The 23,221-nt window shown below is 38.7% G+C and overlaps 1 protein-coding gene and 1 long non-coding RNA gene across 6 annotated transcripts; one reads left to right on the top strand and one right to left on the bottom strand.

The window, feature by feature from the left end:
- The first annotated feature begins 4 nt into the window (after positions 1-4).
- Positions 5-2,183, top strand: LOC128416495 (uncharacterized). Its single transcript, XR_008331226.1, has 2 exons — positions 5-111; positions 2,108-2,183. It is a non-coding gene; the product is annotated as an uncharacterized LOC128416495 (long non-coding RNA).
- On the bottom strand, positions 1,419-23,221 carry SPO11 (SPO11 initiator of meiotic double stranded breaks). Of its 5 annotated transcripts, none has more exons than XM_053394325.1 (13): positions 23,045-23,221; positions 18,888-19,001; positions 15,795-15,889; positions 13,802-13,868; positions 12,697-12,805; positions 10,658-10,744; positions 7,056-7,089; positions 6,746-6,855; positions 6,528-6,627; positions 5,804-5,841; positions 4,118-4,194; positions 3,737-3,848; positions 1,419-1,782 (listed from the first exon to the last, which is right to left on the bottom strand). In XM_053394325.1, exons 1-13 carry the CDS (start codon positions 23,182-23,184, stop codon positions 1,663-1,665), a joined length of 1,203 nt encoding a protein of 400 aa, XP_053250300.1. In that variant the 5' UTR covers positions 23,185-23,221; the 3' UTR covers positions 1,419-1,662. The 5 variants fall into 5 exon arrangements, with proteins under 5 accessions (XP_053250300.1, XP_053250301.1, XP_053250302.1 ...); XM_053394326.1 differs by having other exon boundaries at positions 6,746-6,843; XM_053394327.1 differs by having other exon boundaries at positions 6,746-6,813.

Below are 23,221 nucleotides of genomic sequence, written 5' to 3'. Positions count from 1 at the left end.
CTTTCCTTTGCAGGCTGTGTCCGCAGGAGCCGCTGCTTTTAGGTTATTGCAAGGTGGCTTCCGATGTTCGCGCGGTTCCGCGATTAGGCTATTGCTTCAGTTTAGCCAAAGGTAACAATTTTGGCTGAAGGAACGCAGGAGGGAAAAGTCTGGATTTTAAAAATTATTATTATTACTTGTGAGGTGTTGGGAAGTTTGCTCAACGACGAATCTGGATGCATCTAGTTTTGCATTTTACCTGCTTTTGAAGGGGATTAACAGGTGGCCAGGTGTAAGGGAATGGTAAATTTTGAAGTGTAGGAGCTCGTCGTGACGCCCCCTATAGGCACGTCTCCAAGAAGAGTTCGGTTCCTTGTCTTCAAGAGCCGTCCAAAAGAGCAGACAGCTAGCTGTGTTGGTCTGTTATCAGGCAGCAGTACGTAGCTTAAAGACCATTTTACTATATCAGCAATATTATATATCGCTTCCTGGGGAGGAAACTCTGCTAAACTCAGTGATCTTCACTTCTAACAGCTCCACTGAACTTAGTGATGTTTTCTTCTGACTATATTGGTTCAACTTGAAAAACGTGTTTAATAAAAGGTATTTAATAAAGATCTTCCTCCAGCTGAAATGCAATCTTTAGCATTTAATTAGAAAGCAAACAATTTTATAGAGAAGTGTTACAATTTAAACAAGTGTAAAGTAGGAAGCCCATCAAAACTAAAGTACTCCGTCTCTGATAATTTTCCTCATTCTCTGACTTTCCTCTATGCCAGTCTTCCCAAACCTTGTTTAGTCGTGTCCAGCTCTTCGTGACCCCATGGACCAGAGCACGCCAGGCACTCCTGTCTTCCACTGCCTCCCGCAATTTGGTCAAACTCATGTTGGTAGTTTCGAGAACACTGTCCAACCACTTACCAAACCTAGCTACCCCCAGATGTCTTGGACTAACAGCTCCCAGTAGCCCCAGCAAGCACAAATGTTCCTGCAGCACAGTTGAACAACTGGAGGACGTTAGGGAATGCTGCTCTGGGCTTCTATGTCACAACCACACTTAAAAGCCTCATAGTCACCTCATTCACATGCCAAAGCAAGGAAGATCCATCAACTACCCTGGTGTTCCTACTTTGAAAAGTTCTGGCACTGCACTCCCATGCATTGAGCTGCTTCAATACTACTGCAAGTGCCTGTGAAATATTGAATGTTTGCATATGTTTCCATTTTTTCTAGGAAATTTTATAAAGATGAGGAATAATCATTTTATAGTTTTTTATCTTGTGGTTAATTTGCAATTGTCTGTAAGCTGAAATAAATGAATATATGATACATCATATCTTACAGTATTTGCAACAATAGTTTGCATTAAAAATAGCAGTTTTGTATCTTGAATTATGAGAAATTAATCAAGGTTTTAAATTAAATGTTAGAACATATCCTCTTTGCCTTTCTGTAAGAATCACTTTTTATTTTTAACAATTTGCAATTAGTACATATTTGGTGACTGCAATATTATGTGGATTCATGGAAGGAAATTATCATTCTTTCCAATTTAAAAAAAAAGATCAAAGGCAAAACCAAATGCACTCCAAATTGTAAAAAAAATTCTGCAGCTTTTCAATTAGGATTGCATGAAACTTTTTTACAGTGTTGCATGAAATGTTTTAACAGTTGACTGAATATTCATATCCATCCACCGAACTGCAATTTATTTGGCAAATACACTCTGGAAAGATAATCGGATGAAAAATACGTCAGTGCTTGAATTTCAGCCTTCATTTTGCATGTTGCCATAATATCTAGCTGTAAAGGAAAGCATTGGAAATTAAACTTCTATTGAAATTGATATGATGCATATATTACACTTACAGTGATCTAGAAGAGTAACTGTGCCACATAAGAAACAAAAGAGTTTTGTTCCAGTTTCAAGTTATTTCATAGTATAAAAACAAACCTTTATTGTACAAGAGCAGCTTTTGGCCGCAATTGAGTATGTACTGTGTAAGTGAACTGAAACCATTGATTTTGATTGACTTAAGAATGCCTATGTTTGTGTTGGATTATGGTCTTAATCTCTTTTTACTTGTAGTAATTTCCTTTTTTTTACATTATGCATGGCAATTTACAGCTCAATCCTATCAGCTGCTACTGCTGCAGTAAAATCAAAAGCTTGCACTGCAACAAATAAAGCAGTTTACTGTTGAGTTGTGGGTGAACATATCAGACAACACAGCGATTCTCCAAACAGCTCTTGTTTATTCACAGGTCAGAACAGAACTGAACTGAAGGGTTCAGCCACCCTGCTTATATAGAGCTCCAGTACAACGTTACTGTAACAACTTTCTGTAACTATCTAATCACTGAACATCACTTTCGATCCCTTATTTGCATATATGGACCTGAACTATCTACAGTATCCCCCTGCTGGCCCAGGGTGAGAACTTCAGTATATAACACTATATGAATCAAAGTAGTCAGATATATTAAGATCTGTAATGTGGTCTTTTCTTGTTTCCTGTTTGTAGTTTATTTGGTGGTATAATTAATAATAAACTGTCTTTCATTACAATTACAGTCAGTGGGAGTTCAGGTGGGCAATGTGCTTAATAAATCATGCATTTGTTAGTGAACTGTATTTTTATGTGGCTTTGGCTCACAGGCACATATGACTTCAGTTTAGTTGTGGTTGCTGAACTCCAAGATCACAAAAAGCCATGGACAGGCTTTACAAATATGCAGCATGCTTATTGTCCCTTTTATAAGGCCTAAATACTGATTTAAATACCAAGGATTTATTCTACCTATATAAACCTGGAAGGCCTTGAAAGGATTGGCTATTGCTGAGAAAATAACTAATAACTTAAAAGTGATAAAAGGACAAGCATGACTGGACAAATCTTATGCAATACAGTAGCTGTTTATTCAATACACAAATGAAAGTGGTCTTAAAGATAAACTATTTGTGACGGATAAACCTTAGTGCTGTATATAACCAATAAAGGTTTTTTAAAATACAATCTATACCTGGGATCTGTTAGTCTGCTTTTCTTTTCCATTGTCTTTAGCATTCACATTAATACACTCCTGTCTCAATAGTGCATTATCTGGAGGCAGAGCCATGGGTTGTGTCAGTTGGTAGATTACACATAGCTAATTAGCAGAAAACATGAAATTTGATTCAAAAGTGCTCTAATAGTTGAAAGCCCTTGCACAGGAATTTCCAGTTGCCTGACAGCCAGCTGGCTATGGGGTGCTTGGAAAATGTTGTACAAGGGATTTTGATAGGTAAGTGAGATAACACACCTGTCAATAATCTGATGTCATAATGACATCTTATTGATATATGGGATGTCTCACCCACCTGTCAAATTTGGCCTGTTGGGGTAAGGCCAATCTGGCCTACTGAACCGGAAAAGGTTCCCCACCCCTATGCTAGCTGTTACACATGAGTTTGTGGAATAAATTTCTCCTCCCAGTTGCTTGGATCCAAGCAATAATTTGGAAACCTAGTTCTGATTTGAGTTTGGTAGTTGATAGCAAACCATGGCTTCTTCATTAAACACCATGCTATTAAACTGTTGTTTGGGATGATGTATGAATTTTCCTCCTACTCTACACAGAAAGAATACGTTACCTCAATTAGAATCACATAATTCTATTATTCTAATTAAGGTAACATATTCTTTCTGTGTAGAGTAAGAGGGAAAATGAGTTCAAGAAGCTCAAAAAATAATAAATAGTAAAAAAATGTACATACTTCTTTTTTCCATGCTGATTGATAAGCAATATAAGGTCTTGTATTCAAACTGTCCAGTTTACTTTGATCTTGTTTAGTCAATGGAATCAATGCAGTCTTGGGTATACTCAGTCTGAAAGGCAGATAGATGAATCTGACTACTGTATCTTATTTTTCACACTTGTTTAAAAATATTTTCATGAATCTACACACTGAAATAAAAGGAGTGGGGCACTGATTGAAAAACCCTCCCTCTTACCCTGTAGCTGTCCATGTGTATTTTATACAGAACAATCCAACAGAAGTTTCCCAGTTTGGTGGGATTTTAAGTAAATGTATTGTTTTTGGTTTCATTTTTGTGAAAGAATGAGGGAAATTAAAGTTCTTAGAAAAGTAACTAACCGGTCAAAATCAGATGGAAGAAGGCCAAGCCATCTTATAGCAGGAACTGTGAGGCGATGGGCTTCAAATGACATAGACTGAAATGTGAAAAAAACACTTCTCGTTTTCTCAGTTCTTATGACAGTACTCTCCACTTACCTGTCTTGCAAATATCTAGATAAGCTTTATTATTTATTTGTGTGAATGGAGCATCCCATGCCAAGACTTGTTTTGATTTTTATGTGTTTGTCTAATTAAGTTCTATTTTGTTATTGGGGTTATATGGATAAAATTAAATAAAAATACTTTTTTTAAAAAAAGAAAAATGTCAGCTTGGAAGTTTATCTGACAAAGATATTGGTGGTAGTAGGATAGACAATAGGTAAATTATAGCCTCTTTCTATTGAGATAACTGATTTTAGGTGAGCTTCAGTCCTTCTATTAAAAAACCCATCAGAATCCTGTTTCCTAGTCACATCTATCCAGGATGAGGAATCTCCATCTAAAAGTTCACGACCCATGCTCATTTTGGTAGAGATGCAGGTATACTATGTTATACTAGGGTTCAGGGACCCTCCTAAACCCTAGAAATTAATAAATAGTAGGATTTTGATTATTTGGGTTGTGAAGGGAGAAATACAAAATGCAGAAGAATTCCTAGGCTAGCCTATGCAAAAAAGAAAAGAAAAGGGGGGGGGGAGAGAGACCTGGCTAAGTCAAGGATATTAAGAAACAATACAGGGCCATTGAGGGCCATTGGCAATGTAAGAGAACTGTCCTTCCCTCCTGTCCTGAGGTGTGAACAGAGACTGGGGGTTGGACGGTTGCTAGGGTAACTGGGTATGAGGTGACGGTAAAAGAGTATTTTTAGCAAGGTATGCTGGGAACAAGAAGGGAGAACAAAAAGAGAGATCCACGTTGGGCAGGCTGGCTGAAGGCATCTTACCCCCTCCAGATCCTGGCACTGATCCTGACCTACCGCCTTCAGATCCTGGCACTGATTGCTGTGGATCTATTCTTCATAAACTAAGCCCCTCAGGACCCTTTCCTTCTAGGCACTTGGCTGCATTCAAAAGCCCACTTACCTGGAAGTAAGTCTCATTGAATTCAGTAGAACTTACTTCTGAGTAGACATGGCTAGGCTTACACTGTAAACCCAATTCAACTTTAGTTTACTTGGCAGGATCAGTCTAGGAGTGCAGGGCAGCCCTTGCAATGGAGAAGCAATGAAGACTCACATCGCCTATATGCTCCAGGGGGAAGTGCCATCCCAAGGTTAAGAGCCCTACAGGAGCCTCATGAGAAGGAGTTATAACCCCTGATAATTTTGGTTGCCCCACTCTGCACCATTTTTACTTCTACAATGTATTTTTGGAGATAGAGTGAACAGAACTATACAAAATACTCTAAATGTGGTTACAACATAAATTTGTATCAGAACTTTATTATACAATTTCATTTTCAATTCTTTCTTTTGTAATTTCTAGCAAGGGTGTCATCCTTTTCACAGCTGCTACACACTGAATTGACATTTTCCATCAACTGCAGTCCCAAAAGATATAAGACTTTGGTCCAGAAACAATGTAGACCAAAATAAGACATAATGTATTAGTCCTGCTTAAATAAACCAGCAATAGTTTTCCCATATCACATTTTAGCTAGAAATGGTGCAACAGAATTTTGAATTTAAAGTTGTAAAAAACTTACCACAGAACCATACTTGTAGATACACATTATTTCAATACCTAATATAAAGATGATATGAAATGTAAATTGAGGTATACCTATTGGGGGGCAGATTTGGTTCATAGAATGCCCCATTTCACTTTTGGTTGGGGCAATAGCATTAGTCCACTGGAGGAGCACTTCTGGGCTGGGCATAAATATATCTCCACTTCATCTAAACTCCCCTCCCCAGCATGTTGGATAGGATTTTGGATTGAGCCACCATTGGTGTTTTGAATACATGGTTGCATTTTTTTGAAAGGTGAAAATAAATCAATGTATGATTTAGCAATGTATCTTAATTGTAAATCTTTGTATACCAAAATAGTGCTATGAATTATTAATAGATATGTTGCCTTCCCAATTTTTTTCAGTAGGGCAGAGTTCCTAACTCTGGTTTGCAGAAATCATGCCAATGTCAGGTAGGGGGCACTTGGAAGGCTGCCAACTCTGCCCGCTTCCGCAGCTAAGTTCACTTTTGTTTTCAGAAGAAAGCTTGGGAGGGATGATGGGTTGCTGGGTGGGAAAATTTTAAGTATCTCATTCCAATTTTCTCCTGAAAGTGTTCCCAGCATCATTTTACAAGGGAGCCATGAGACTGAGAGAACTGTTTCTATCATAAAGTCTTATTCTGCTCTTAGACTACTCTATCTTTATAAATTATATGGTGAGGAGGACTATCTTCATTTCCATTTCTCACACTTACCATGTGGATCACCATCCATGAGAGCAAAGATAGGCACATGGCATGTATCCCATAACTTTCTGACTAGAAGCCTTGTGTTGACATCCGGCACACCTTTTCCCTAAGGAAATAATGGCTAAGTAGAGTTTATATAATTATCAATGTTTTGAATATATATTGAGAAATCATTGCACTACCAGTCAAATAAGTTCCAGAGTTACAAAATGTTAGCTACATACCGTAATTATTATGCATGGGGACATTTTACTGCAGAAGTTGTCATCCAGCAGTCTCTGAAAAGTTGCATCTTTTTCAACAATTAGAATAAATTTTGCTTCTGTGATCAAATCTATAAAATTAAGGCCACAAATATTGATGGGATTCCATTGTGCCATACAATTAAGTGCTGAATACTGTAGTAAATAACTTAGTATCAGAGCCAATATTTTAAAGAGAAAAAGAAGTATATTTATTTATATTGGTCTTTGTCTCTCTTTAGAAGAAAAACCCTCCCCCAGTCTACAGATAGATGTTTTCCTTAAAGGATACTTCTCATTCCTTCTACATTAGATGGTACGGCTACCTAAAACAACAAAAGGCAAAGTACCAAAAATAAAGATATGGAATTTAATAATTAGATAAACAGAAACAGGAATAAATCATCTAAAGGCCTTAACTGTTAATTTCCAATATAGTTTTCTACATTAATAATTGCTTTATAGACTCCATGTGTATTGATGGATACTGTGCAGAAACAACCTTCTTGACCTTCGGACCCACTATTGGTTTTGTCCACTCAATCTACCAGTCCATCTTCATATGCAGGGGAAATCCCTACCTCACTGAGTGTTTGAGACCCATCAGCTACCCTCACCTGGTTTAGCTGGTTAGTTGAAGATATTCCTGAGCGCTGCTGTGTGATGACAGCTTCCAGGAGCCACAGCTGAGATCTGACTGCAGGGTGGGACCAAAGGTGGACAAACTGCTCCAGAAGGAGCACAATGTCTCCCCCATCAGAGGTACTACCCCACCCTTAACACCCCATATTGCATTTATATCCCACTATTCTTCTCCAAAGAGTTCAAGGTAGTGGGCATGGTTCTCCCCCTTCTCATGTAATTCCCAAAACATCCCTGTGAGGTAGGTTAGACTGAGGGAAGACAGTGACTAGCCCAAGGTCACCCAGCGAGCTTTGTGGCCAACTGGGGGTTCAAACCCTGGTCTCCCAGGTCCATGTTTGACACTCTAACCATGAAATCAATGTGCCCAAAACACTCTTCCCAAATAATAACTTTGTTTTATACTGAAATTTGCATATGGCCACTAGAAAGGGCAAACGTTAAACATCCTGATGACAGATGTTTACAGACACTTTAAACTGCTGTATTTTCCATTTGTTTTATTGCCTTTCAGCTATTAATCAACTCAAGTGAGATATGAGTTCCAGAGTTATGGAAAAGGTTGTTAACATTTCATATCTCATATTGGAATTTGTCTCAATATGGCAAACATGGAGAAAGAAACAGGGAAGGAGATGGGGGAGGGGAGAAATTGGCATAAACACCTATATACTGTAAGCTGAAGTGTGTGGCCTTACTGTTTAACCATTATATCATTGCAGGTGTTCAAGATAGAACATCTGGACATACTAAAATATAAGGATACCCTGAGAAATATTAATCTTGAAGGAACCTTATTTTTAGTCCTAGAAAAGGAAATATGTCTTACGTTGCTCATATAGTTATTTTTTCTCCATTGGAATGAATGGGCCAGATTGTGTGCACTAGGGAACTGAATGCATGTGGTTCTCTGAGTGAGAAGCTTATTTTTAAGTAATGTATTCCCTCCTATCTTGCACCACTTGACTTATTAAAGCATCTCCACTGTGTATGGCTGGGTGGATCCATGGTGTGGCCAATGCATCTTTGTGGGAGGAAGTGGTCCTGGTCTTCTTGAAAAAGGCAGTGAGTGAACTTCTGAAAAAGCCCACTCTGGATGAACTGTGTTTTTTTAAAATGTTTTTGTGAATGAAAAAAAAAATATATGGTTTGTTGTTGATATGTATTGTTAAATATTTTTGAAATGTTTCATTAATACAGTGGTACCTTGGTTGTCAAACTTAATCTGTTCCGGGAGTCTGTTCGACTCCCGGAACGATTCGAAAACCAAGGTGTGGCTTCCTATTGGCTGCAAGAGCTTCCTGTACTCAATTGGAAGCCATGGAGGACGTTTGGCTTCCGAAAAACGTTTGCAAACTGGAACACTCCCTTCCAGGTTAGCGGCATTTGGGAACCAATTTGTTCAGGAGCCAAGCCGTTCAACAACCAAGGTACCACTGTAGAAATAAATAGTGTATTCTAGTCAAAGGTAACAGCTTTAGTAAAAGGAAATTTCAACATTGACTCTGTGTCCATGACCCTGTTCACATGTCACAATACTGTATAAAGTATGGATTGTGGGGACTGTGCAAGCATACTAGCTCCTAGAGAGGATGGCAGCTAAGCAAGGTATGACTTAATGTGTCATCCAGACCTGAGACTGTGGTGAAAGAGAGACCTTAAGCATGAGCTACAGTTCAGTTGATGGCTTTGTTGCCCTGCTGCACTGAGCTATGAAGCCTGGAGAGGAGCAAAGCAGGGGCAATCTCCTCTATGGAAGCCAGCTCATTTGCACTAAGCCACAGTTTGGCTTAGTGTTATGTGTGAATGTGGCCAGTGTTAATCCACGTTTTAGTAACCTCTGATCTATGTGAACCATGTATTGCCAGAATCATGTGCCCTGGGCATATGCTTTCCTCCTTTGTGTGTAAGGTGAGGAGAAACTTCTGTTCCTGATTTCTGGCAAATCATAGTTTGCTATTTCATCTGAACCTGTCAAACAATCATTTGCCAATGGCTTCTGTCAGGGAACTGCCATCGGAACTAGAGGAGGAGGCGAGGCTCCACAGCGATGCTGGAGAGGGGCCAAGCAGGGAGAGAGGCAGGTCTCCGGCTGGGGAAGAAAATCAGCGCAACACCAGGGATAGAGGGGGGCCGATGGGGGAAGCAGAGAGCAGGCTCCAGGACTCTTCACAGGAGACCAGCGAGGAGAGCACAGGTCCTCCGCTGTCCACACCCACCCTGCGCAGAAGACTTCCGCGCAGGGAGAGTGGGCGGCGACTTGGCGTCAAAGAACTTTTATGCTGGAAGAGGTTCAAGAAACGCCCACTGACGGATTCTGCTTGCGACTGAACAGCCACGGAGTGGATGGCTGTCCAGAGAGAAACAGTTTAACCAGGCAACCTAGCCCAGAGCGGCGGTAACTTACGCACAAGCAACCCCTAAAGACATTACAGCTTCTTATTGTGGTCTGTGGGCAACTATGGCTTGTGCAAATGATCCCCTACTAGACTTGGATTCCACAGTAAAGTAGTTTGATTCTAGCCATTATGGAATGCTTCGAATCTCATTTCTTTATATGGGTTTAGTATTATATCTGAAATCAAGGTTTAGTGTTATATCTGAACAAGGCCTTATAATTTGAGTTGGAATTTTCATATATACTGTTTTCAAAAGACATCAGGAATTTAAAAGGATTTAGAATAAATGTTATTAACTTTATTAAAATGTCATCATTTAATTTCTCTCTCCCAAAAGATCTTGATCTATACATATAGAGTAGAACATCTTCAAAGCATACATTGGTTTATGAAGTGTTGAGATTTTATATGTTTACTATTAACACGTTGCAACATCTTTGAATATTTTATGGATTTGGACATGCATTCTGTTATGATTCTAAGAGAAGCAATAGCTAAGGAACAATTGGTTTTAACCACTTTTCTTACACTGCTCCAACATTTTCTTAGACAGTCTCTGCTGCTTAAGTTGTAGTCAAACATCAATTGCAAACTAAAATATGGATACTATATTAGGACTCCTGAGAAAGAATAGGAGTTCCCCAACTCTTGAGGAAATATTATAATATACAAAATGCATTGAGCAATCATTTATCTTTTGCAAATATTTGAAATCACCTCCTTTATTTGCTCAGCTGCAAAACCTCAATTGCATATTTATTTATATAATATGTAAATTAATTAACCAAAACTATTCCCTTCCAACACTACAAATTCTATGATTCTATTATTCTAAGAAATTATTAATACATACTGTTGTACTGCAGCTACAATTCACTTTTGTACCATCTTCTTCAACATAACTTAGATTACCAGCAATGCAACCTTTACTGGTAGACAGCTGTGGGGAAAAAAATGTGAATTAGCTTCTCTGTTTTTGGGCTCAATCTGATTTTGGAAATAAGTTGCTTACTGTAGAACTCCATTCACTTTCAAAGTCCCTTTTGACAACTGGTTTCCCAAAATCCTGCCATCTCACTTACAGGGCTGACACTACAACACAAAGTGGGAAGAGAAAGGTTTCTTCCTGCCCATTGTTGCAGTGGCACTCACTGTCTATTTTCTGACACCGAAGCAGCCCCTGTAGTTTTTTCAAGGGCCACTGCAATGTCAACATGTTAAGCATAGAAACGAAAGTATGGCAAGGGAGGTGAGTGGAGAGAGACCACCCTGTCTTCTTGGCAGCCTATAGGAGTGCTGCCACCAGACAGAGGGAAAGACCTCACTTTCCTCTTCTGTGTCTTGCAGCTACCACTGCACTGATGAGAATGGTAGGTAGAACAGGTTGGGGACTAAAATGAAAGCTGGAGAAAAATTTAGAAGCTGTAATACCATCTCAAATGTGAGTTTCGTAAAGACATTATAATTTTTTGTTAGCTATGACTTCTGTGATTAGATGATTGAACAAGTAACTCTTGAATCACTAGATCTAGGAATAATTACAGAGCAGACATTGTCAAATATTCAAAGAATGCTGATGTCATGCTGTGTTTGCTTCAGAGAAGTTAAACAGTTCAATGAGAAAGCAATGAAAGTTGCATAAGAGAAAAGTAAATAAGAATAAGTGAAGCTACTGCAAATTCTGTTCCTTATAAATATCTGGGATGCTCACAATCTGAGGGCCTTGAGCTGTCAGAAATATGTGTACAGTGTTAGATATACAGTGGTACCTCGGGTTAAGTACTTAATTCGTTCCGGAGGTCTGTTCTTAACCTGAAACTGTTCTTAAACTGAAGCACCACTTTAGCTAATGGGGCCTCCTGCTGCCGCTGTGCCGCTGGAGCCCGATTTCTGTTCTCATCCTGAAGCAAAGTTCTTAACCTGAAGCACTATTTCTGGGTTAGCGGAGTGTGTAACCTGAAGCATATGTAACCTGAAGCGTATATAACCTGAGGTACCACTGTATAGAACATGTATAATGATATGAATATTATAGAAGTATTTAAAATCAAAATTGCTGACTATGCTTAGAGTCAGAACTGCCTGTCCAAAGCAGTGACGTAAGCAGCAAGAACCTTGCAACTATGTTCTTTAACAGGACACTAATAGTTGGCCAGATAAGAGGAGGAAAACATATTGGAATGTAATGGTAAGGAGTTAGCACAAACAAGGAGAATTGCCAAAGACACGTTTGGGAGGGAAAGGTAACAGAATATGCAAGCCAAAACCTGCTGAAAAGGAATGATTGAGGATGACACCTTAATAAGATAACGGGAGTTTCTAAGTGGAAAACAACTCCAAATATGGTATGTCCAATGGGAAGGCCAGGTAGAGTATCCACAAGCTGTTCACACATTGCTTTAGCCAATAATGTTGCATAAATGATACGGGCATGAGGATTTCATGTATTTACCTGATAGAAGAAGAGTACGGAATATAAGAAGAGCCTGAGAACATGTACTGTTGTCAGACCATGCTTGTGGCAATAGCCTCGTGGCTGACCATTCAGTGCTGTCTTAATGATTAATAATTCTCTGTTGAGCCTACCTTGTGTACCTGACTCCTCTTTCCTTAGAGCCTTTTGGCAGTCTGCTTCAAGGAAGCGAGCCCTAGGAATTTTCCTAACAGAGCTGAGACACTAATTGGTGAGGTATTAAGCATTTTTTGATTGTAGCAATGTACCAAGCTTTCTTATTTCTCTCCTTTTTGGCATCGTCAGCTAGAAATAGTAAGTGCAATAACTTTCGTGGCCTATTTGTCCTTCTACAGCTTCAAACGATATTAACTTGCTGTACTTTTCCAAATGTGATACATTTTTACAGATCATGTAATAATCCTTTTTTGATACTTAACAATATGCAGACTCCTTCTTGGGATCTTGAGCATACAGGAAATGTCATTGGTAATGTCGTCCACCACTCTTTGGTTTCCAAAATGTGCTGTATCAGTGTAAAATATATCTCTGTCAAGATATAAAATATTGTCATTCAAAAATAAATGAAATAATAATAGTACCATAACATATTGATGTTATACAGGTAATTAAGTACATAAATATCATGCATATTATCATGTCTTCTACCACCTGCCTCCCTAAACTGATATCACCCCAACAATCATAGCCTTGGCCCAAACAAGTACCGGTACTTTCTGTGTATAAGATGCCCCCCATGTATAAGATGAGCCTAATTTTTTGAACCCAGAATTAAGAAAACAATATTTTAACAGCAGAGCATGACCAACCAGGGAGAGGGGGGCACCCCTTGCTCTCCCCACCCTGCAGAAAGGGATCAGGCTACTGAGCTGCTCATCAGGCTACAGTGCTCATAAATGCCTATTAAGTAGTTTCTGAGTTGTTTGTTCTAAAAGATTTTAAAAGTTTGAAATACTTCATTACATATATTTAGACACCAGGCAAAAACATTCATCTTCTCCCACACCTTTGGCTAATTAAACAATCTTTGTCATTTTAAACTCTGTGTGGCAGGGTGGGGGAGGTATTGCTTTTGTTTATGACTATTAAGCATTTTTATGTTTTTATATTGTAAACTGCCACATGATTCTTGAATGAAGGGTGGCCTAGACATTTAATAAATAAATAAAACAAGTAACCCTGAGATCAGATTCTCCTTCTTCAGGAAATGAGGTCTAAAACTTAAGTGCGAAGGGGAATTGGATGCAGGGCCAATCCTAAAGCACATCCACAAGATGAGCCTATGGTAACTGTGTCACTTTGCTGTCCTCTGACTCAGAGGACTCCATTCCAGAAGTTCCAATACAACCAGAGGCTTCCCTGCTCTGTCAACTGAGTGCCGATCACTTAAAACATTCAACCTGAGCTCAGTGCTTGCATCATAACAATACTTCACCTATACATAGTGTGCCAAATCTATTATATCACATTTTTAATTTTAAATGGTTATTTCAATTTTGCAGTTATATACAAAGTTATTATTACCTTTTTGTTGCATAAATGTTTGTCTGCACCATCTTGTAGATGATAGATAATATTTTAAGGAATAGAGCTGAAATATAAAATAACAGCAAGTAAATATTACCAGCCATCTGAGTATTTCTGAATAAAGATTGGTGTGCTCTTGGCTGAATTTTAAAATGTATTATACCATTCTGTGTATATATACTAATCAATGAAGTTTCTGCGAGGTTATAAAAATGTACTTTGCTGTAATTACAAGTATCCTCTTTTTCAAATCCAAATCTTGAGGGTGAACAGGACTTCTGTAGTCCAATATTCCACTCTGTTCAATGCCTGAAGTATGATCCCTACTATGAGGTAAACTTTCTGTCCTAAGATTTGATGTGTAGTAGAAAAAAAATGTTCAAACCTTTTTCAAATCTTTCCTTTAATGAGTTTTAGTGCTAGTATGGTGCTCATCTTACAGCTAGCCTTGTTTGTCAAGGAACAGCCTTGTTTGTCAAGGAACAAAAGGCAGTACACTTTAAGGCTCCTGATTGTTTCCCTGCAGTTGTACCTTTACCTGCCCCACATCAGATCTCACAGTCAGGTGTGGGCCAGGTGGGTGTGGTTTGGAGAAAATGGCCTTTTGTGCCAAATTAAGCCCCCTGCTGAGCCTAATTGGCCCACTTGCCTGGAGGTCCCCTACCTTTGCTCTATTGGGAACATATAATCTTGGGTTTTCTGGGTGGCCCAAAAGTACTTTAACCACTGGGAATTCAACTCTTGATCGTGTATATACAGTGGTAAGTAAAGGTAAGGTAAAGGTACCCCTGCCCGTACGGGCCAGTCTTGACAGACTCTAGGGTTGTGCGCTCATCTCACTCTAGAGGCCGGGAGCCAGCGCTGTCCAGAGACACTTCCGGGTCACGTGGCCAGCGTGACAAGCTGCATCTGGCGAGCCAGCGCAGCACACGGAAACGCCGTTTACCTTCCCGCTGGTAAGCGCTCCCTATTTATCTACTTGCACCCGGGGGTGCTTTCGAACTGCTAGGTGGGCAGGAGCTGGGACCGAACGACGGGATTCGAACCGCCAACCATGCGATCGGCAAGTCCTAGGCGCTGAGGTTTTACCCACAACGCCACCCGCGTCCCTATATACAGTGGTCCCTTGGGTTAAGTATTTAATTCATTCCAGAGGCCTGTTCTTAACCTGAAACTGTTCTTAACTTGAAGCACCACTTTAGCTAATGGGGCCTCCTGCTGCTGCTGCGCCGCCAGAGCACGATTTCTGTTCTCAACCTGAAGCAAAGTTCTTAACCTGAGGTAAAATTTCTGGGTTAGTGGAGGCTGTAACCTGAAGCGTATGTAACCTGAAGCGTATGTAACCTGAAGCGTATGTAACCCAAGGTACCACTCCATGTGTGTGTGTGTGTGTGTGTGTGTGTGTGTATTCACATGTACATTATTCATGTTAGTTTGAGCAAAGGACATACAGTATAGTTTTACAGTAAAGGAAAGGTGTTTTAGTTGAATATTATATTAGTGTCTACTGTTCCAACACATTGCAGAAAGGGATATCTGAAAGAAGAATCTGTTGGGATTGTTGGACATATATGCTGCGGAAGCTCAGTCAAGTGGTTAAGTTCACCGCAGAAAATCCATTTAGCAGAGTTATCTTTACTAGGCCAAAACCTAGTTTAGCAGAGTAATCTTTACTAGGCCAAAACCTATACATAAACACATTATTTACAAATGTTACAAGCAGTCTTCTCTCTCTGAGCCCAGAGAGGGATCTTTGCTTCAAGGTTTTTGCTGTGTTTGAGTCCCCTCAGTGGCACCGAAGGGCCTGCTGATTCAAATGTGCTCCCAGTTGGTGACCCCAATACAGAGAAAGTCGCTTTAGCATCACTGATTGACTGATAATATTGAAACTGCAGATAGATAGATGATAGATAGATGAAAGTCATGTTTTTTGTACTTCAGAATATTACATTAAAATAAAATAGTATATTGCTCAGCTTCTTAAACTTACCAAATTTTGGTGCTGATTTGGGACAGTCACTTCTTATTTTCCTTGTGGTACAATTACCTGTAGATGTCATCTGCAAACCTGCAGAATCTGTAAACCTGTGGATGTGTAAACCAGTTCAGCTGTATGTTATTTTTCAGAATTGGTGTTATGTAACGTTTAACACAAAAGAGGGTTGCTTCATGAATGCAGATAAGCAAAAGTCAAATACTATCTCAAAGGAGGATGGATTTGGAAGAGTGTAATCAACTCTATAATTTAGAAAATCGTTTGTCTCTCTGTTTATCATTTGTTTTCTATGTGTGTACGTCTTCCAAAATACTGTCCCCAAACTCAGCAAGAGGATTTCTAGGGTGGGGTGGTAGACTTTCTTGCTGTTTGACATTGGGTACCATTTGAATCAAAATGATGAATCAAAACTTGACTTTGGTGTGACTTTCCCAGATTTTGGTCATAGATTCAGCTTGCCTCTGAATATATTGACACCAAGCTTGGCATGAAAGTTCCTGAGGTACGCATGGGCAGGATCTACATTGACATTTTGGTGCCAGGGGCCATTTTGAATCAAGATGGTGGACCAAAACATGACTTTGGCACGGGGATAGGTTAGGCCAACACTCAAGATATCATCATGAAACTCAGCATGGAGTGCTTAATTGATGGTGGTAGACTGAAATCTCATTTTGACATGACTTTGCCTGTTTTTTGGCATAGGTTTGACTGTCTCTTGACCAAATTGGGAAGAGGGTTCCTGAGCAGAAGGGTATCTTTGTCACTTTGAATCAAATTAGTGGACTAAAATGTGACTTTGGAGTAACTTCACCTGTTTTTGGCGTGATAAGTCAAAAACCACAAAATTCAATAATCCATTTAAAAATCACAATATTGTTTGGTTTCTAAAAATTCTCATGCACTCCCTGCTTGTAATTATATAAATGCATTGCACATGGTTAAATTAAACCAACATATTGTCAGATCTAGGTAAGGAATTAGAATAAATAAAATCTAGAGTCATGTAAACTGCCCTGAGATCCTAGGAGGAACAACAGCATATAAATGTGACTAATAATTTATTTCAACATAATGTACTTGAGATTTGGTCACAATGTTTATTTGCCATCCTGAATATTGTACTATATTTACTAAATCTGGTGTGCCATGGTATGTATTTAGCACTGACGAATAACATTCATAATTAACATATTGTTGATAGGTATAATCACAATGAAATTTGGAGTGGTATTATAGGTTATATTGGTTTCATTGTGCAAATGTGACATGACTGCATTTTCACTTTTTAAATGCACTGCTTTTTATGTCCTTAAGGTGGCAGAAGACACTGCACTGTAAAGCTACAGAAAAGCCTATGATCCAGAAAAAAACTGACTTTTCTCTGCAGACTATTTCCATTCTTATCTTGCTCTACCCCTAGAAAAATAGCTAAAGGTCAGCTATCATCTAAATAAAGCAGGTAAGATGTACATAGGTCATATCTGAAAGTATTTCCATACAAAACATAGATCTAATTTTAGACCAGTTGCACACAATTTAATCTCATTGTTTAAATTAGCATATAAAAAGTCCAAATGGGCTACATCTGAGACGTCATATTTCGAATATGCTTTCTTTACAATCATATCTGCAATTTCAGTTGTGGAATGTTGTGATTAAGCAACACAATTATTACATAGGAAGTTATTTTGGTTTACTGTGTAAGGTTCCTAAGCAAAACCTGTTGGGAGAGTCAAACCTTGGAGCCTTCTGCATACAGTGCATGTTTGCTATTAAATAACTAATCACAGTACAACACATTTAAGTCAGCTGCAAGTTAATTTCTCAAGTGTCTCAATGCAATATACGTAAAACTTGAGATGAATTGCTCTGGAACTGTTGCTATTGGGGATATCCTTGTAAACCAGCTATAAATATGTAATTAGCTATTCAAAAACATCACTAAGAGATAATGATTTCATTGATTGATTGCATTTATATTCCAACTTGCCTCCAAGGAGCTCAAGGTGATGTACATGGTGCTCCTCCTCCTCATTTAATTCCCACAACAAACTTATGAGGTAGGTTACACTGAAAGGCAGTGACTGGCCCAAGGTGACCTAGTGAGCCTCATGGCTGAGTGGGGAATTAAACCCTGGTCTCCCAGATCCTAGTTCGAAACAGACTACTACACCACACTGTGTAGTGTTACATCCTTGTTCAACAGAAGCCCATGATTTCCCTATTACTTTGTAGTTTATGAGATACCACATATATTGGCAGGCCCTTTTTCTCTTTCTGATGTCTGTGGGTTGTATTTATGAATGGTTCTGCAGTCGTGGCTGCTTGAAATTTGGTATTGTTAATAACCATGTCAGTCCAGCACTGTTAATTTACTTCTACCAATTCCTCAACTTTCTAGGGTTCATAACAGGGGGTTTAGGGCTGCATGAGTGGTGTGCACACAGTGGGTGCTAAGCCAAGTGAGGTGCCTTCTCAAAGCCCAGTAAGTTAGGCTCTGGGTTTGGGGAAGGGGACAGGGTCCTAGAGTCTCTTATCCATCTTTGAAAATGCAGCGCAAGGGCTTGGGTGGGTGGGTGTGTCAAATTCTGACCTTGCACAGGGTGCCATATTACCCAAGTCCACTGAGAGGTATAGACATTTAATTTATTTATTGCTCACTGTCTGCTAAGATTCTAATGTACTGCTTCAAAACTTGTATTATTCTCCACAGTCGGGACCTATTCTTGGGACTTTTTTACAAACTCTGTAGCATTTGTGATTTTCACTGAAGCCATGGTGACCTTTAGCCAGATTGTCAGTTCATGCACTGACTTAAAAGCACACACAGCAGATTGTAAGAATAAGTGTACAATTTTGTTGAAGATTTTTTTTTCAGGAAAACATTGTACCATGGCACAGGGCTTCATGAAACATGAAGAGGCAATAATAAAAGTTGTTAATGTTTTCGTATTTGTTTTATGCAGTACACCACCTTAATACCTGGTGTGATTAAGATTATAGTATATAATGTTATAAACAAACAAACAAACAAACAAGCAAGCAAGCAACATTTGTTACACACACACGGTAAAATATACCTACTGTATATTTCCCCAGTTAGATCTATTATTTAATATGAGAACGGGTGCTTCATTTCTGGATAGACTTGTGATAACATCTTCAATAACATTTTCAATTCGTCTAAGAACATCAGTGCTGAAACAAGTTATGACATAGCATTAAAGACTACATGTATACCAGTTCCAAAGTCTACAATAAAATGTTGACATGCATAACTGCCTTAAGTATGTTAGATTTATGAAGCTGCAAGAAACATTTTACTGTACTTTTTTCTTTCAGTACCCCTAGAAATCTTAATTTGCTATTTCATGTGTGTACACTTCAAGCATTAGAAAGTACACTGCCTACCGCTTCTCATGATATTTCTTTTCAAGCAGGCAAACATTTGGATCAACTGGTTTAAAACTATGATTAATGTTTTAAATCAAATGATGTAATATTAACTTTGGCTAGGGTTTGACTTAACATGTTTTCAAATGCTGTAAACTTCAAAAAATGTTCAAGGGTATAATATAAGTACTTCCTCTCTACCATAGCACATTAACCTTTTGATCTGACACTTTGAATGAGTGCCTGTGGTTTTTAATTATATGTAGGTTTTGGCAGGATAACAACATTGTGTGTGTGGCGGGGGGAGATAAAGTGTGCAATGAACTGAACTAAGAACAGTAGTACTGTAATGTTGTTTCCCATATAGCAAAATAGCAGATTGTGCGGAACCTCCTATAAACAAAAGGACATTTTTGCGTAATTTTATCAGCTCCCTTGCTCTCCAGCTGTAGAGCTGCGTATGTTATACAGAGCTGCCAGTTCATAGATGCTGTATGAATTTGTTAAAACTCTACCTACAACTTGTATCCATAGCCCAAGATATATAAGCTGAGATCTAGAAAAAAACCCAAAACACCCTACATTAGGCCCTCACAATAACTTCCTTTAGCTCAGTGATTTTTTTTTACTTGAAAGTAGACACCCATTACATATCACAAACCACTTTAGAGAGAATCCTCAGTTTCAAAAAATGATTTTTCATGAGAGTGGAGGTGGTGGGGTGGAAGGGAGTTTGGCTGAAGTTCAAAGAACACAAGTCCAAAGTTCCTTTTGGCATACAGAAATACTTGTGTGGTTCTTTGGATCCTGACCATAAACTTCTAACTTTGGATGATCACATTCAGTTGTGGATAAGAATGTGGTCCTTTTCTTAAATGGGAGCACATTGATGATATATATCACAGTGAACCTCAGACACTCATAATATGCTTCCTCTCTATTGAGGAAGTACAGTATTAAGTGCTTTTTGAAGATGATTGTATATTACTCATAATCTTACAAAGGAGGAAACTGGAAATGTTTTTGTTTTGTTAGAAAACTAGCATTTATCAAAATAAGAAGGAAAGGATTGATATAGGCTCACACAATCCTCAGCTTTCAGATATATTTTCTCTAAAAAATGGTTAATGTGCCAGGTTGAAAAGTTTCCGAATAAGATTATTTGATGATTCCATTTATTCAACAGACAAGGGTCATCAGCACTGTTCATTTGCTATGTTTCCTACTGGTACTTTTTATTATTGTATTATTATTTCTTTAGCACATTTATGCACCATTCCAGTGGCTTATATACAATCAATTAACATAAGGCATCCCTGCAAGCAGATTGAAAATCTTAAAGACAGAACACAAAAGCAAAGAGGGAAGGAAGAAGAAGAAGAAGAAGAAGAAGAAGAAGAAGAAGAAGAAGAAACAACAAATTCATGCACCAATTCTTAAAGTTAAATAGTAATTCTTGTTCCAGCTGGAACTTGGTAACTTTTTACCAAATTACCTCTGATTCCTTCAGTTTCTGCAGTTGCTGCAACGATCTTTTATGACCCATATGCATTGAATTTTATCATAGTTCTGTATAAGGCAGATAATTTAGCCAGATAGGTTTTTGTTTCATCTTTAAAAATGTGTGGGTAAGTGAGCAGTGCCAAATGGTAGATCCAGGTTTCACATTCAGGCTTATTGTCTGCTGTTTGGGGCCAACATAAGTTGAGAGTACTTTAAAGGAGAAAGAGAAGGATTTGAATGGCATGCTCATTGGAACATATGTTCTTTCTTTAATTTTAGCTCCCACTTCTTAAAGATGAAGTAACCTTTAAGAAGAAAAAGATACATTACTGGCCAAACATGCCAACTTAAAAAGCTCTCAGCATTAATTACAGAGAAATCTAAGCTGGGAACAGCAAGGCACTGCAGATGTATCACATGAGGATAAAGCCTGTCAGCTCATTTCCAACAAGTCACAGCATGAACATTATTTTTTCTTTCTTTTTTCTTTTGGCAGCACAAATAGAAATGCACTTAAATCATTATTTCACAACAGGAATAAAACAAACAAACCAAGTTACAGATTTAATCCTATAGCGTGTGTGTTAAGTGAACAGTATGCACGTAGATTAGATTTTAAATTAAATTTGGAAAACCATATGTTGCTTAAGACAAAGATATTAAAGTGCCAAATTTCTTATGCTAAATATATCCAGTGCATTAGTATGATAAATGCATACAGCATCAGAAGCACACTATTTTATTTGTGTGTGTGTGTGTGTGTGTGTAATCTGGTTATTATAACGTATCCTGCAATTGACTTTTGGGTGAAAACCCCCCAAGAAGAACATTCTACTAAATATGTATAGGTTCAGAGCTTAGAAAATCAGTCTGTGATTCCAGGTTGTTTGCTACATATATAGATGAAATTAATGTGAAAGAATGTGAGCAGTCTAGATGTTCCTGTTTCCACTCTCAATTCAGCCATGATCTATTAGATTGTGGGCTTAGGAGGTATATTTTTCCCAGTCTCAGACCTTTGCCGGTGGAGTTGTCGGGTCACATCCCAGGCTGCAGAGATCATGTGTGGTTCTTGAACAGTTCCACAGTTGTGGACTCCCCTGTGAGGGAAGATTACAACTTCTGGGGTTTTTTAGTTTAGAAAAAAGGCAGGTAAGGGGGGAAGTTCAAGCTATGTAAAATTATGCATGGTGCAGGAAAAGTGGATAAAAAGATGTTTCTTGCTATGCAGGATGGACAAAAGGAAGTACTTCTATACACAGCACATAGTTAAACCTTCAAATATGCTTCCACAAGATTATGGACACCAGCTTAGATGGTTGTATTTCATTCATTAATTGATCACTATTATTGTAATTTTATTTGCAATATGAGCTTGTTACGCTACTTATCTTGAGGAGGGTTCCGCAGGGGAGGAGATAATTGTGGGCTAGAAAGACCAATATTCACCAATTAATTTGTTTAGAAAATGGATATCCTGCTTTTCAATGGAATAATCTTCCAGGTGGTTTGCAACAAATTGCAATAATACTCAAACAGGCAACACAAAACCCAGCAGCTCTCTGTCTTTTACCAGTAGGCAGGGCTTACTTTCAGCTTTGTAATGCCAAATATCCAAAGTAACTTCATATTCTCAAAATATAACAGTTTAGAAGCAGGTCTGTGGTAATAATGTTGTCTTTTATTCATGTTACGCCCGGCAATGGGGTAGGTGCTGCCACTGGGACTAAGCTGAAGAGTCAAGCATTCATTATTTCAATGTACTATGGAGGGAAAGATCCTCCACTCTATTATCTCCCAACTGTTGGAACTAGAAAAGAGGAAACATTAAGTGTATAAAAATGCAAGTGGTTAGGTCCAACATGTTTCAATTACAACCTTCTTTGGGATCACAGGACTGTGAAACAAAAACATGTTTGCTCTCCAAATACTTTGTTGCAAAACAGCATAAAAGTACTACAGATAAACTGCAGTTTCCAGACAGTAAAGCTAGTTGCATGCTAGTAGCTGAGGTACAGTTTCACCACAGACTGAGCTAAGTAGTTGCCCCTCATTTCAGAGCATGAGTTTCATATTAGGTGATGACAGATCAGAAATCTCTTTCAATTCTTTGTGAAATGGCCATCCAATGGATGTCTCCCACACTGATGGAGTGAACTGCTTGCATATGCAAGCACCACATGTTACTGTTTTACCAGTATCTGCTCTGTGGGCTCTTTTGAGGGACGAAGAAGAACGTGGGCAGCAACACTGGCTACCTTCTTTCTCTTTTGTTTAATGCTGCCTCTGTGTGGTGCTCGCATTGGAAGCAGCTTTCCATCTTGCCTGACTCTATGAGTCTTTACCTGGAGATCTCACAACTCTGGCTGGCCACAAAGGGGCCATGCCTGCTTTCAAGTGTTACACCAGCTGCTTCCCTGAGTGAAAGTCGGTGTTTGTCCAATAAGGTGAACAAGGACCAGTTCGTCTCTCCAGGGAAGGTCATGGCTAAAGATGGAGCGAAGGCACTAAATGGAAGGCTA

This window comes from Podarcis raffonei, chromosome 6 (genome assembly GCF_027172205.1).
Source record: "Podarcis raffonei isolate rPodRaf1 chromosome 6, rPodRaf1.pri, whole genome shotgun sequence".
Lineage (NCBI taxonomy): Eukaryota > Metazoa > Chordata > Lepidosauria > Squamata > Lacertidae > Podarcis > Podarcis raffonei.
This window is presented reverse-complemented; position numbering and strand designations above follow the sequence as displayed.